The 15433-nt window shown below is 37.4% G+C and overlaps 1 protein-coding gene across 1 annotated transcript; it reads left to right on the plus strand.

The window, feature by feature from the left end:
• Positions 1-394: 394 nt before the first annotated feature.
• On the plus strand, positions 395-14782 carry AGMO (alkylglycerol monooxygenase; the record flags this gene model as incomplete). Its single annotated transcript, XM_008939959.1, has 8 exons — positions 395-553; positions 1591-1657; positions 3202-3267; positions 3399-3478; positions 4073-4207; positions 4697-4813; positions 12786-12868; positions 14677-14782. Coding segments are annotated over exons 1-8 (813 nt in total), but the record flags the coding sequence as incomplete, so codon positions are not given.
• Positions 14783-15433: the final 651 nt, after the last annotated feature.

A 15433-nucleotide genomic window follows, 5' to 3' on the forward strand; every position in this document is an offset into this window, starting at 1 on the left:
CTCTCAGCCTGTCCTCATAGGAGAGGTGTTCCAGCCCTCTGATATCTTCATGACCCTCCTCTGGGCCCACTCCAACAGGTCCATGTCCTTCTTCTGTTGGGGGCTCCAAAGCTGAATGCAGCACTCTAGGTAGGGTCTCACAAGAGTGAAGCAGAGAGAGAGAGAACCACCTCCCTCGACCTGCTGGCCACACTTCTTTTGATGCAGCCCAGGATACAGTTGGCTCTCTGGACTGCACCCACACATTGCTGATTCATGTTGAGCTTTTCATCAACCAGCATCCCTAAGCCTTTCTCCTTAGGACTGTTCTCCATCCATACTCATCCCAGCCTGTATTTGTGCTTGGGACTGCAAGCACCTTGCACCTGGCTTTGTTGAATGTTATGAGATTGGCATGGGCCTACCTCTCAAGCCTGTCAAAGACCCTCTGGATGGCTTCACTGCCCTCCAGTGTGTGGACTGCACCACACAGTTTGGTGTCATCCACAAACTTGCTGAGGGTGCACTCAATCCCACTGGCCACATCACCAACAAAGATGTTAAACCAGTCCCGGTACCAATCCCTGAGGAACACCACTCGTCACTGATCTCCACTTGGACATTGAGCTATTGACTGCAACTGTTTGAGTGCAATCATCCAGCCAATTCCTTATCCACTGTGTGGTCCATCAATCAAATCCATGGCTTTCCGATTTAGAGACCAGGATGTCATGCAGGACAGTGTAAAATGCTTTGCACAAGTCTGGGTAGATGACATCAGTTGTTCTTCCCTTACCCATTGATGCTCTAACTCCGTCACACAAGGCCATCAAATTGGTCAGGCACGATTTGCCCTTGGTGAATCCTTGTTGGTTTCCACCAGTCACCTCATTTTCCATGTGCTTTATCAGAATCTTCAGGAGGATCTGCTCCATGATCTTGTCAGGCACAGAGGTGAGACTGGACTGTAGCTTCCTGAATCTTCCTTTTTTCTTTTTTTTGAAAATGGGGACTATGTTTCCCCTTTTCCCATCAGTGGGAACTTCACCAGACTGCCATGACTTTTAAAATATGATGAAAGGTTAGCAACTTCATCTGCCAGTTCCCTCAGGACTCATGGATGGATCTCATTGCGTTCCATGGGCTTCTACACCTTCAGGTGCTTTAGATGGTCTTAAACCTGATCCTCACTTATGGTGAGAGTATCTTCCTTCTCCCAGTCCCTACTTTCATCTTGTGCCACTTGGGTGGTGTGGCTAGCGCTCTTGCCAGTGAAGACTGAGGCAAAGAAGTCATTGAATACCTCGGCCTTTTCTATACGCTCACGACGAGGTCTCCTGTTTCCTTTCAGAGAGATGTCACATCTCCTCTGGCCTTCCTTTTATCACTCCTGTCCTTCTAGAAGTTTTTCTTGTTACCCTTGATGTCCCTGGCCAGATTTAATTCTATCTGGGCTTCAGTAATCTGATAGCTGGCTGCTCGGACAACTTTTTTTATGCAATTCTCCTTTGTGTAAGTACCATTTTAATGCATATCCTCCACCTCTTTCCCCTCCTTTGTCTTGATTTTCTACAGTGTTTTCAAATTCATTGAAACATTATTTTTTTTAAGGTTATCACCAACCTTGGGCCTCTGGAATGGATTCTTAATACTCCCAGTCATCACAGAGTTCATCATGGTAAGCTAAAAGTGTAACCTCTTATTCCTCAGTGTGTTTTTTCTTATGGTCACTATTTGTATAATAATCATAAACTATTAAAACTGTACTGTAAGTTTAGTATTACAAAAGTTTTTTAATTTTGATCATTTCTTGGAAAATAGCCCTTGTTCAGTTAGAAATTTCACAGTATTTAGAAATCATTTTTATAACTTAAATTTAATGTTAAAATTTTTACACTTAAGATTAATTATTGAGCAGAAATTAAGCCTGGATAATGTGAAATAATTTGAAAAATTTGAGCAGAACAATTAATTGTTTGTGAATAGGAAGAGTGATAGAAAAATATTTCACCCTTCCCTGACTACTAAAACATCATCAACTTGTCACTTATTAAAATATGCTTTTGCATTGAAATTGAAGCACTGAATGTGTGAAAAGCCTTGGTCACCTTTTTGAAGAACTGTTAAACGTTTTATGTGCATTTGATTGCAGCTGTCTGAGTTATTTAAAAATCTCACTTCACACAAGTGCATAATGAATTCATCAATATTCTGAAGCATATAAGACCATACTGTATATGTAAATTGGCTGAATAACTCCACTGCATACTGAAATATGTCATGAACATTTCTGCAGAATAGAAGGATTTCATAGATGTCCTTGGCTCATTCACTGTGCAGAGATAACAAGTAAAAAGGTAATAGGGGAGTGGAAGAACAAAATAATTTGAAAAAGACTCAAATGCAGTTATATGTGCAGAGGATATTATTAATATTTATTATATCCTCTGTGTGTAAAGTGTTCATGATACTATATAGACTTTTCAAAAAGACTGTGGTGCTCTAATTTTAATCCTTAAAATTTGCACAGGTAGTGATAATCTTGGAGGGAGACACTCTGCTCTTGTTTTCTCTCCTGTAAATCCAAACTAATCCTCTGATCCTGATCATAGTTAAGCAGAATCACTCTGGAACTGAACAAGTGCTGTGCAGTTGCTCCAGACAATCTCCACAAACCTGGGGATATGTGATCAACATTTCTTTGCTCATATTTTTGATAGAACAACTGAAATACAAATACATTGCTTAGAAAACAGATAGAAAGATCAGTTTTTCTCCCATTGAAGCGAATAATAATGACATTTAGCACAGAAGATAGAGACAGTCGAAAGCCATTAATGAGGTGATTGTACATAAATATACATAATGTGTATCTTCTTACGTATAAACTGGTGGAATGAGTCTTTATTTGCTTTTTTATTTTTTGTTTATACAAATATGCTTTGAACTGAGTTTACTCTCTACATGAATATTTTTATTTCACAGAAAGTTTTGGATATGACACATTTGATTTCTGTGTTTGAATCTGAGTAGACAGAAAGCAATAACCCTATTAAGGAAAAAAAAAAATGTCATAGACTTATAAGTAGCAGTTGGTTATATACCTTTTAAAATTATTTTTAGATTATAAATTGATGCTAATTGTGAAGATGTACCTTCATAGACAGTTGCAGGTATTCTTATGTATGCGGTTACTGATCTTATAAATTATTTTTGTTATAGGTAGAAATCCTTACTGCATTGACAAAAATTATGGTGGCACACTCATTATCTGGGACAGGATATTTGGTATGTAAAAAAAGAAGGAAAAAAAAGGTGTTCTCTCTTATTTAGTTAGTGTGGCAAAAATATATATACTTTTGAACTTGCTTAATGATTGTGGTTTTGTTTTTTTTTTTTTTTTTCCCTTCTTCCATCAGGAACATTTGAGGCAGAAGATGCAAAAGTTGTGTATGGCTTAACACATCCAGTAAATTCATTTGATCCCATCATGCTCCAGGTGCTATAGTTTGTACCACCAACTCTGGTATCTTCAGCCCGCACTCGTGTTCAAAAGAAACTCCTCTCTTAGGCAAAGTTGAGGTCATCCATGCATTGCTGTACAGTCAAGAAAATTACCTAAAATTTCTGAAGTATTTCATTACAAAATTATTTCTACTTACGGCCTTGAGTATATGTGAAGCTTGTGCTCATATATACATGAGATAGATACATCCATTCCAGTCAAATACTGAGTAATTTAGTTATTGAGAGTATGTCATGTCAAGGCCCCAGTAAACAAAGTCTGGTTTAAAACTGCCATAAATATTGATAAAAAATATGCTGTTAGATGCTCTGGATTGATCACAGGAGGCACAGTTTTTTCCTCTGGGCAGAAGTCATCATAATCTTCACTATAAAAAAAGGGCTTGACATGGCTTCTGTCTATTTCAGTTGGGTTTGCTAAGCTTCTTACTGTCTTCATCTATTCCTAATTTACTCTCTTTAAACACTTTGAAAAATCATTTACTTGAGAGCTAAAAATGAACAAAATATACTGTTTTATTAAATCTTATTTTACTAACAATGAAATATTACTTGCTCTTTTTTTTAGTTACGTCCCTTGTCTCATATTTGGAAGATGTTTTGGGCCACACCTGGATTCTGCGATAAGCTTTCTGTCATCTTCAAAGGGCCAGGCTGGGGACCAGGCAAACCTAGACTTGGCCTTCCTGGGGAAATCCCAGTGGTAAATTGAACATGCACAGGCTTTCAGTTTTGTGTAATTTACTTGGACCTCTTAATGCTACTGGATCAATGTTAAGAACTCTACACATGCTATATTAAATTAGCAAAATAACAGTCATAAAATATAGGGGAAGATGAAATGAGAACAGAAACTGAAGAAAATTAATGTTTTAGCTGTGTCTTTTTCTTTTTATTTGAATGGATTTTTTTTAATTATTATTGATCTTTTCATTATTCATTTCCTAAAGAGATTTTCAAAATTGTTCTACAGAGTATGGTAATTTCTTTTTTTCTCTTAGCTGTGAACATACACACACAGAGTTAAACTCTGTCTCACACTAGGTGGTACATAACTTTGATAGTTGATTGTCCCTGTGCAATTATCTATGTCTCTTAATCTTTTTTTCTGTGTTTGTAAGTATAAAGAGTCCTGAGAAATAGCAGGCTGGAGTAGGTCACTGTTGAAGGCTATTTGTTTTGCCTCGTACAGGTCACTGGAGAAGAAGTTCCCTTCAATCCAAGCATACCAGGTTATCTTAATTGCTATGCAGTTGTACATTTTGCTATAATAGTGGATTTGTACACTGAACTTCTTGCTACCGTGACTGTAAGTAATTCCTATCTATGAAATAGTATCTCATGCTAACAGTAGTGTAACACACAATGTGTTTAAATAATAAAGCATTGAGTGGGTGCTCATATCTTATTTAGACTATTATAACTAGATTTAGTAAAAAGAATCAACATAAATGGCTACATATATAATTATATAATATTAAATATGTAGTGTTTGATGTTGTTTAGTAGTATTTAATAACTGTGCTAATTATTTACAGATAAATATGCTTAAGTTAAGCATTAAATTAAAAAATAATGTGTTCCATAGAAGACCTTTGTGTCTGCTTCAGTTTTTAAGGACCTTATGAGAGGAAAAATATATCTCGGACTTGAAAATACGTAGATTTTAAGGTGTCAAAGTTGGTAGTATTGTTAGATACCAGTAAGATACTAAGCCTTAAAATGAAGATTGCAAAGGTCTTGCAGGTGGGAAGCTTGGTGTTAGCATAAGTTCAGAGTTGGAGGAGCACAGACTCAGGGCAAATCCTTCATCCAATCTCAACCATACAACAGTATTGATAAAAATACAGCAAGGAAAGGCATGTATTTACCACCTCCTGTTTGGGCTGATAGGAGCTCTCTGGTAACATGATATTCCTGCACGGATACCTGGCAGTCTCTGAAGGTGAACAACGAGGCCATCTTCCCTACAAGAAACAAGACATTAACTGCTTCTGTGGCTTCAAAGCTTCCAAATTCTTTTTCATTCTTCCATATTTGACAATGCTTTCTACTTCAATAAAGATAAAATCTTCCAGTATGAAGCATAATTTTAATGCATCTAATTTTCCCCCAAATCAGTCAAAGACTTACCAAAACACCACAAAAGTCTGTCAGTTTGATAAACTGCCCTTTGGCCGCCTCCTTAAGTAGTTTCTGAGACCTTGGTTAAAGAGCAGTCTTGTAATGTGTCACCCATGTTGCCACAGGCCTGCTGTCAAGGTGCCAAGGGCACCTTGGGTTCTTCAGCCTCTGCTAACCTGTGGACCTACCTTATCCCAGCATGCTCACCTGATGATCACTGACCCTCAGCCAACAGTGGTTACTGTCTCCTGCCCACCTTGATGGATGCTACAGGACAGCATCTTTCCTGCTGGGGCCACAACCCTGTGCACTGGCTGCGACTGGTCTCCCACCCCTTCCGCAGGGAGCAGCCCTTCTGAATCCAGGGAAGAGGCAGAATTCTAGATATAAGTCTCTTCTGCATGTCTGACTGTGGTCATCCATGAAGGATTCCACAGGACTGCAAAGCCATTTCAGAACTGGCAGAAATCTTGTCCAAACATTGACATTGTGGTCTTCTTACTGAGACATTCCTCTTTAGTCTCAGGGCAAGATGGGCAGGAGGGGGACTGCCTGAAATAATTTCTTTGGATATGTGGTAGGAGGAATATAACAGCTCTGGCAGCTCCGCATTTATTAGCTGCTAAATCCCCTGTTTTGCACATTTTTTTGGTTAGATGTGTTCTTAGTAGCACATCAGTCCAGTTGCAATTTCTGAGAAAAGTTTAAAGAGTATTTTTTGTAGCATTCCCAGTTTAATATAAAAGCTACCTCAGGCATACACTTCTCATTAATATTGTTATTCTGTACATTGTATTCACATCTATAAAGGGTCACACTGCAACTGCAGGGAATTCGAAGATCACGAAACTATCTGAGGCTTAGTTTATTAGAAATAATTTCTGAGGACAGGAAATTAAGCCAAAGGTAAGGATAAGTACCTCCAATATATACAAGATGTACAGTGTACGTGATTGCCTTTTTATTGAGAAAAGCCTCTGTAAGATTTTCAGGATACAATTCTAGATTCCTACATGTGAGAAGCAAGTCATGTTTGCGTGGAGATCAAACTATGGGGGTTTTGTTTGATTGGGTTTTTGTTGTTGTTTTGTGGTTGTGGTTTTTTGTTTGTTTGTTTTGTTTTTTTTCTGTGGTGGTTTTGTTTTATTTTGCTGCTGTTGCTTTTAGCAGTAAGAAGCAAGGATTCTGCTCATGAGTTTTTTCCTATTTTATTCTTTTCTCTTTTTGACTTTTTCTGGTCCTGGAAGGAAAAATGGATGGTCCAGATTACTTTCTCTGCTGATAAATGCAGCTGTTTAAGCATAAGAAAAGTTGAAAAATGCACACAAGTCCTAGGTGATGATTAAATTCTCTCAGTCATGGAGGAAAAATTCCTGAAGATCCACCAGTTATGAACTTACTGTAGAAAAACAACTAGAAAATTCTCTGCACAAAACTGCAGGGCAATAAGGTAGTAAGGATAAGGAGAGCACAGGGGACTAAAAGCACCTCATCTCAGGACATAAACCTTCAGCGTGGGTGTAGAAAGTGCTGGTCCCAAGGCAGAGTTCCAGCATTGCTCTGCAGTACAGTGGGGAAGCTGTCATGAGAAGGAAGCTTGTGTATGAATAACTTTACTTGGCAAAATGTTTCCGTCAGTATCAGTTTTCCACTACACTGAGTTATGAAATGTCTGTGGATACAAATGGAACTTTCTGTCTAGCTATGAATTATGTCATAATTGTGGCATAGCTCCATAAATGGAGAAAGCTAACTGTTTTCCTCATTTTTAGGTATAAATTCCATTTCATAGTAGCCATAAGACACAGCACACAGCTATTACATTTCTCAAGTGATTACAGTTGCTCAGTGTTTGGTCTCACGCCCTGTAGAAGTGTTAAATTTCTCTATCCGTAAAGAGCAACCATATACCTTTGGTCTGAATGACCTATATTTAACTTAGAAAAAGAGAAAACCAAGAAAGTACAAATATATATTTTCCACAGAAGAGACCATACAGTGTTTATTTTCTATGTAGCGATCACACTACATCCAGAGAATAAAAATTACTTCTGAGCTCTGCACATCTAGATCTGATCCAAAGCTCATTGAAGAAGTGGGATTTGGATCAGTCCCAGAGAGAGTGCTAGGAGTGTAAAATTGCAGTACATTCAAAGCTAAGGTCTCATAGCTCCAGAACTGCACGTATCATAAATCAAAGTGAAATGTACCTTAAACACATTTTGCAGTGTCTTTTTCATTGTTGATAGATACTGTAACATTTACTGTGCTTATAATGCTATGAATATGCAAACAGTTTCAATTAGATGAAAAACAGTAAGTGGTACGATAGTTTTCTTGAAAGCTGAGAACACAATTAATATATCCATCCAGTAGGACATCACCAACTACTGTATATGGAATATTGCTAAGAATTTTCTAATTTTTTTTTAGGAATTCTAAATTAAAATGTATTCACAGAGACAAAGACACCTAACAATACAAATTTAATAGCATTGTATTAGCATCCGTCATTTGAATGTTCAAAGTGTCTGCTATGTGACCGCAGAGCATCTGTTAACTTATGAAACATGCTGATGTCATTCCTAGCAGTTGCTTTGAAACACTGAACGCATCAGGATGAGAAAATGCATGCATGCTGTTCTTTAAAAGGAATAAAACAATCTGACTTTTGTGAAATATAAAGTCAATTTATGTTATGACAATGCTCATCTAAATACACATTTGGAATAACGTATTTCCTTCACTGAAATGCATTCTATTTTCATTACTAAAAACCCATAAAGTAATACTGTTCTGCCATTCTGTGGATTACAAAACCATGTAAACTTTTACCGAAATTCTATGACGCTCCTGTTTTGTTTTGTCTTGTTTTTTTTTAAGGCTTCAAGATATTTTTAAAGCTTTCAATGAGATTAAAATCCAACAGAAATATTTTTTTCTGTTTGATTGCAACCAGTAACCACATTGCAAAGTGGTGGCTGACTTGTAATTGGGGAACCTGCTGTGGTCTGACAGACCTCTCTGTTTATACAAATACTCCAGTATATAAACACTCATTCATTTTGTGTATACATCCATGCATATGGAATGTGCAAGTGGAATGAGGATGCTACTATTAATGGAAGTGTAAAAGGCACATTCTTTTCATACTGCAGCTTGCAGTGTGTAGATTTAATATATGATGTTTAGTGATATAGCCCATTGACTATTTTGTTGAATTTGGTAGAGTAATGCCTAGAAAATAGATGCCTTGGCCGCCAGCATCCACTTCATAGGGTCCTACATGTTTGAAAGTAAACCAAAGACTTGAAACAGTATGTAACTATACCATTGGTGCTGTAAAGCAAAAGTTATGGAAGCAAACTAATATTGCTAAAATTTATGCTACATAGCTATTTTCCTAAAAGATATTGTTCCCAAGTGGCATCACAATTTATTTCACCACAGATTTCTTAGTAGCCCTTGACTAGGAGCACAAAATGAAGGAACACATTTTTTTTTTCTTCATTCTTCATGTAAGTGTAGTGTGTGTATCTACAGTGAAGGATAACTTACAGCATCTACCTTCACGGTTCCCAGTAAGGCTTTATGCCTCACCCTCCATCACTCCAGAAAGATGAAAACTTGGGAAGTGGAAGGCTGCAACACTGTACTCAGGCATTACATGGCCAGTGCCAGATTACAATTAACTGGTTGTGTTTTAGAGTCCTCCAGTCCTTCACATTTTCGGCCACAGACGGTATTGAACCGTGTGAAGTTTTACAAACAGGTAGTGTTCAAATTGTTATGGTTCAGGTAGCGTCTGAAGAGAAACTTAAATTGGCCTGAAAAACAGGATCTGTTTTATTTACTATCTGTTTTATAGACTAGCATATATTAAAACGTATTTCTAGTCCCTTTTTTTTTTTTTTTTGAAAGCTATGTTTAAAAAACCAATTTATTAATTTCATTTCAAGTTCTTATTCTGCTCTTTTTTCTTCTGTGGTTAGATAAATGCAGAGAGTCAAATGATAAATCCAGGCTCTAATTTTTCATATCTTAGAGAGAATGTGTAAGAGAAGTTTGCAGGGTCACACTCCACCTTCTTGTATTCAAGCATTTCTTTGTGGAGAGAAAGCTGCAGTCTGAATTACATTATTACAGTGTCTCTAATATCAAACATATTTGTTTCAAGATCCATCAATAACAATATAATAGGACAATGATAATAAGAAATTGTATTGTTTCCTGAAAATTTGTTAACTTTAGAAGAGTAATTTTTTCCCAATTTTTTCTAGAAATGGCTATTAAATTATTTTGCTAAAGAAAGAAAAAAAAATTAGAGAGATTATGAGAAAAAACACCACTAAATGGACCCAAAAGTGTCTGCTTTGGAGACGTGTTTCCATCATCCACTCAAATCCATCTCTTAGTGCAGAAACCAAATTTAGCCTTGACTTGCAGTCTAGCTAATGGGAAAAAAATAGAAACATTCAGAAAGTGCTTTCTCTCCACTGATTACACAGAAAGCTTAGGTTAATAACAGATTTTCAGGTACTTCAGTAAAGGTACTTGAAGTTAGAATGCATCATCACCTCAGTTTTCTGAAACTGGAATCACAAGGAAACTCAGATGCCTAAGACCTGGGCCTGGTTGTGTAATGCTAGCCAGCTCAGAAACACTAGGAGGGCTGAAAAGTGTGGAATCATGCAGTTCTCTTAAACTGGAAACTAAAGACACCTTTGATCGTTCCTAGCAGGTACAGCCAGATCCTTCCTGAAGACAAATATTAAAAGTAGTTGTCTCAAAACCATTGCAGGTTCATTCATTTTCCATAAAGTGTGATTTTAGCCATATATTGTAATGTAGCAATTACATGACTTGATTGAAATTTGGCTTTGATGTGCAGTTCTCTTTCCTGCCTAAGGGAGATGCAAACCCTTATGTTTCTTCCTACCACTGTGGGAATATTTTTTAAGGCAGCCTGTGGAAGCTAGTGCATTGCACTGGAAATGCAAAGTGAAATCAGACCCAAATGTCCAGAAGCGCTAGGTTTAAAAAAAGGTGTAATGCTCAAACTTAAAAGTGAGAACAATGTCTAAGGAGGAAAGTCTTGAATTCCAATCCTAGTTCCCTGGCAAACTGCTTTATTTGACAGGTACAATCACTGAAAAATATATCAAAGCATTTTTAAGAAATTTATAGGTGAATTCTCTTATGCCTGTACCAAATCACGTTTTTCTTTGCTCACTTCTTGAATTTTTGGATGACCCAGTTTCTACAGGAAGCTGAAGTTGGAGTTGAACTTACTGTGGCTAGATGAGCTGTTTAAGAAATACTCATTTTAAGCTTAGTCTCTGACATTTTTTTTAAAAAAGCTCTGTCCAAAAATTTTGTCACTTCAAGAAAAATTGCTTCATGTTAAACAGTGGAAAATCCTTTTATACTTAGGAGAGCTGTGAGATTTTCAGATTCAAGCAACTGAATTTTTCAGAAAGAGCATCCACAATTTAATCTTTTATTGACCAATTTTAAAACTTGTACCTGGAATTCACAAATGTACTCCAAGTGATACAAATATTGATAAAGTATTATAAACCCATTAGAATATTGTTTTGCTTTCTTGACTTAAGTGGGGGTCTTAACACATAACTGCTATATTGAGCCCCCTGGGGGTACCATATCTAGCTCAATAACCTGTCTCCTGTAATGGCCGATGGCAGATGCCTAGAGTGAGTGTAAGAGGAGTGTAAAGAATATCCTTTCTCAGGGTCTACCTATAAACAGATGGTGGTGGTAATCACCCATCTGAGATTTTGTAAGTTTATCATAAGGAGAAATGGAACTACTAGCAATGCAGCAATGAGTTTGATCTATCCTGCTTTAAATCTGTGCAACAGAGTGGCTTGACAGGTGTCATTTGTGAGAAGCATGTTCTGGTTTGTAAACTTGTGAGGCTGGTGTTTACTCCTCTCATTGCTAGGATTGTGTTTTTGTTGTTCAATAACTGTTTGTTAAGGATATCTAAGAAGTTGTTTGTGATTCTTCAGTAAAATGTCAGAAATCAGCCCAGCTTGAGTGTGTTTTGATGTGTTTTGCAAACATGGGCTCTGTAAGTTCACACAGCTGTAAAACTTGAGAATATCCTCCTGTGGCCTCCCACGCTCACAGATAGTTATCTTGGATCTCCTCAAGGGGTAGGGGCCACCACTTGAAGGAAGGTGGGCGTGTCACTGAGTGACAGTTGGGTGAGTTTATTGAAATCAGGGCAGACAGTCATAGATTTTTACTTTTCTAGTGTCTGCAATCCTGAAGTGCAAGATTCTGTATTGCTAATGAAGCCAGAAAGGATTCCTGTAACTCATCCAGATCCACTACTTTTGTTTTGAGTTCTTTTTACTGTTTGAAATGAAAAAAAGTCTTCTGAAAACTAATATTTGAAAGGAGGTCGGGGAGGGAATGAATTTCAAAGGCAGCTATGTGGAATACAAAAAATATTTATTAAATGAAAAGAAAAAAAATCAGAACTCACAATGAAAATAGTACTGTTTTCTTAAGTTTTATCTATATAATTTCCATGTAAATTTTAAGGATATAAATCCTCATGCTGCTTCATCCAGACACTAACACACATATTAATGTTTAGAAGTGGTTTAAGTCTGATAGAAGTTAATGGTATGAGTTGGACAAGTTTTGCTGAATTGGGAACCAATGTTGGGTTAATGCAGGGACATTAATTTTGCTTCTTCTTAAATATGGTCATATTGTGTCATGTGATTTCTTTTTCTCACCAATATATTGGTTTTGGTATCCGCTGGGGTTCATAGATGACTATTGTAAAGACCTGGTAACATAAGATGAAGAAAAAGAACAAGGCTGCTGGGATTTTTTTTAGACATAATTTGTTCCCTCTTGGGTAAATGCATAAGGGAATTGAGTAACCTCAGGAAGACACCTCATGCAGAAGGGAATCTCTTACCTGTTTTGGAAATACAGCATTCATGAAACAACTTAAAAGGTGGTTTCTCCAGATAAGTGTGCTATCTAGAGTAGATATTTTTGTTGTAAAATTTGAAGTAACAAATTACTTTAAAAGCAGTTATTTACCATTCTGTTAAAATTCAATTTCTTTTCATAAAGTTACTGTAAAAGAATTTTTTTCCACTTTTTAACAGACGTTATCACAGGGAACTATTCTCCTGAGAATTTGCTTTATCATTTTGTCCCTAACCTCTTTCGGACTACTTATGGAGAACAGGTAAGACGCAAAGGATGGTTTCACCCACCCCACCCCTGTCTCATTATGCATTATTTATCATTATATGGGAATCTCAGGTGTGTCAGAAATTAGATTGGTAATTAAATATAGATACACTCAGACACATTGCTATGTTTTGACTTGGAAATAACATGTGACTTGATAGCAGCTTAACCTGGGAGTGTTCTCACAGCAAGTACTGGCTATAGTTATATTGTCCCTTGCAGAAAAGTTACAGGAACAGCTACTGATTTCACCCTCTGTGCTTGCATTTGTTGGATCTGCATCTCTGACTTTGAGACACTGGCAGGCCAGTGAGTTCTGCAGACTGTCCCAAGGGTTTTCAAGTTCAGATTGCCACCATAGTATGTCAGTCCTGTGTAGCATGTCACAGGTGCCAGATACAGTGATGGTGTTTAAAAAGCACACAGTCTAGCTCAGGGTCATAGAATCATAGAATGATAGAATCATTTAGGTTGGAAGGGACCTCCAAGATCATCAAGTCCAACCATTGAGCCATTAGGGCTCTAAAGTCCTCTGCCAAAACAGATCAGAATCTGTCAGGGTTGGAAGGGACCACAAGGATCACCCAGTTCCAACCCCTCTGCCATGAGCAGGGACACCTCCCACTAGATCAGGCTGCCCAGAGCCTCATCCAGCCTGGCCTTAAAGACCCCCAGGGATGGGGCCTCAACCACCACCCTGGGCAACCCATTGCAGGGTCTCACCTCTCTCATGGTGAAGAACTTCTTCCTCACATCCAGCCTGAATCTGCCCACTTCCAGCTTTGCCCCATTCCCTCTAGTTCTGTTGTTACTTGAGATCCTAAAAAGTCCCTCCCCAGCTTTCTTGTAGGCCCCCCTAAGATACTGGAAGGCCACAATAAGGTCACCTTGGAGCCTTCTCTTCTCCAGACTGAACAGCCCCAACTCTCTCAGTCTGTCCTCGTAGGAGAGCTGCTCCAGCCCTCGGATCATTCTGGTGGCCCTTCTCTGGACACACTCCAGCAGGTCCACGTCCCTCTTGTAATGGGGGCTCCAGAACTGGATGCAGTACTCCAGGTGGGGTCTTGTCAAAACCATGTGAAGGATGGTGTAGACTTAAGAATAATTTGATCAGTATGGGTTGAAATAAAATTGGATCCTGAGTACACCATCCCAGTGTGACATACGCTACAGAAGTAGTCCATATGGGCATCATGACCCTACAAAATAGTATATAACAACTACATTTTCTTACAGAGAAACTATTTGTCCTTCCAGAGCAGAAATGTGGAATATGAAACTTCCTTTGAGATTGAAGTGCCAGTTCTTCTTTGCACTTGCTCTTCATTCTGTTTTCAGAAAGGAATAGCTTTCACTTAAATAGACTGAACAAGTTTATTTCAAGATAGGTAAAAATCTGTCAATATGAGATGTCTATAATCTAGGGAGTTAATAGTGTGAATTAGTAAAAATTTACAGAAATAGACCAAGGAAAAAATTCTGAGCTACTCATGCAGCAGTTGTCAGAATTTTGCTATTGTCATTTTGAGGTCAAAAGACAATACCTATATATACATCTACATCTGTGTGACCTTATATATAATTCGTGAGTATGTGTATTCTCACACCCAGCAAATTCAGTCTTACATGTAAGGTGTAGTCTACACCTTGTAAGGTGTAGACTCTAAAAAAGTTATCTACTAGGTCAAGAATGATGGCGGTGTAAGCACAGGACATCACAGACTATTTCTCCATTCTGTTTTTCACTGAAGTTCACAGGGAAGAAAAGATTTGATGCTAATCTGAATTACTTCCCATTTCTAGGCCCAAAGCAGGAATTTTGGAAATCATTCGCTGCTTAGTCTTCGTAGGCGTGTACAAACTTGGCTACTTAAGGAGTCAGTTTTCCTCCTTGGGCTATGCATATGAGGTAAGATATTTATTTTGAAATGTATATGCTACTCTAGCTTTGTTATCTTTCTAGAAAAAGCAGAAACACTAAACATTTCTATTTTGCTTTCCTATTTTTTATTATACTATTTGGGTAGAATATCAACTTATTTCTTATCTCTCTATTTCTCATTTTTTATTATGAACTTGTAAGAAAACAGTTGGGGTTTTGCTGCAGAGATGCCAGTTTCCATTGAAAAAAGTCAGGAAAGTGTGTATTTACCATTTCTTGAAAAAAATAATGTATCAGTGGTCACATGCTTTGAAATGCATAATAGAAATGTGTTACTGAATTTGAATTTATTAGCTCACATTTTATGGGATATATCTTAAAATGCTTGGAGGCTGGAAGTCTCTTAAATATCAAACATTTTGTTCTCTGCTTACGCTGTACTTCAGAAACAGACTTTTAGCCATTGATAAAGGTAGGTTAATAGACTAAATAGACCTTTCGTCTGGTTAGGTATGGTTGCTGTTGTGTTCTTAGGATTTATTTTTATCCTGTTTGTGACTTGCTTTTAATCTGCTTTTCTTTTTTTTTTTTTCTTTTTTCTTTTTTTTTTTTTTTAAGTACGGTTGGTATTTCATAATAACTCTTTTTAATATAATCTGAGTTAAATAACACCAAATC

The sequence above is a fragment of the Merops nubicus genome, unplaced genomic scaffold (genome assembly GCF_000691845.1).
Source record: "Merops nubicus isolate BGI_N331 unplaced genomic scaffold, ASM69184v1 scaffold3985, whole genome shotgun sequence".
NCBI classification, from domain to species: Eukaryota; Metazoa; Chordata; class Aves; order Coraciiformes; family Meropidae; genus Merops; species Merops nubicus.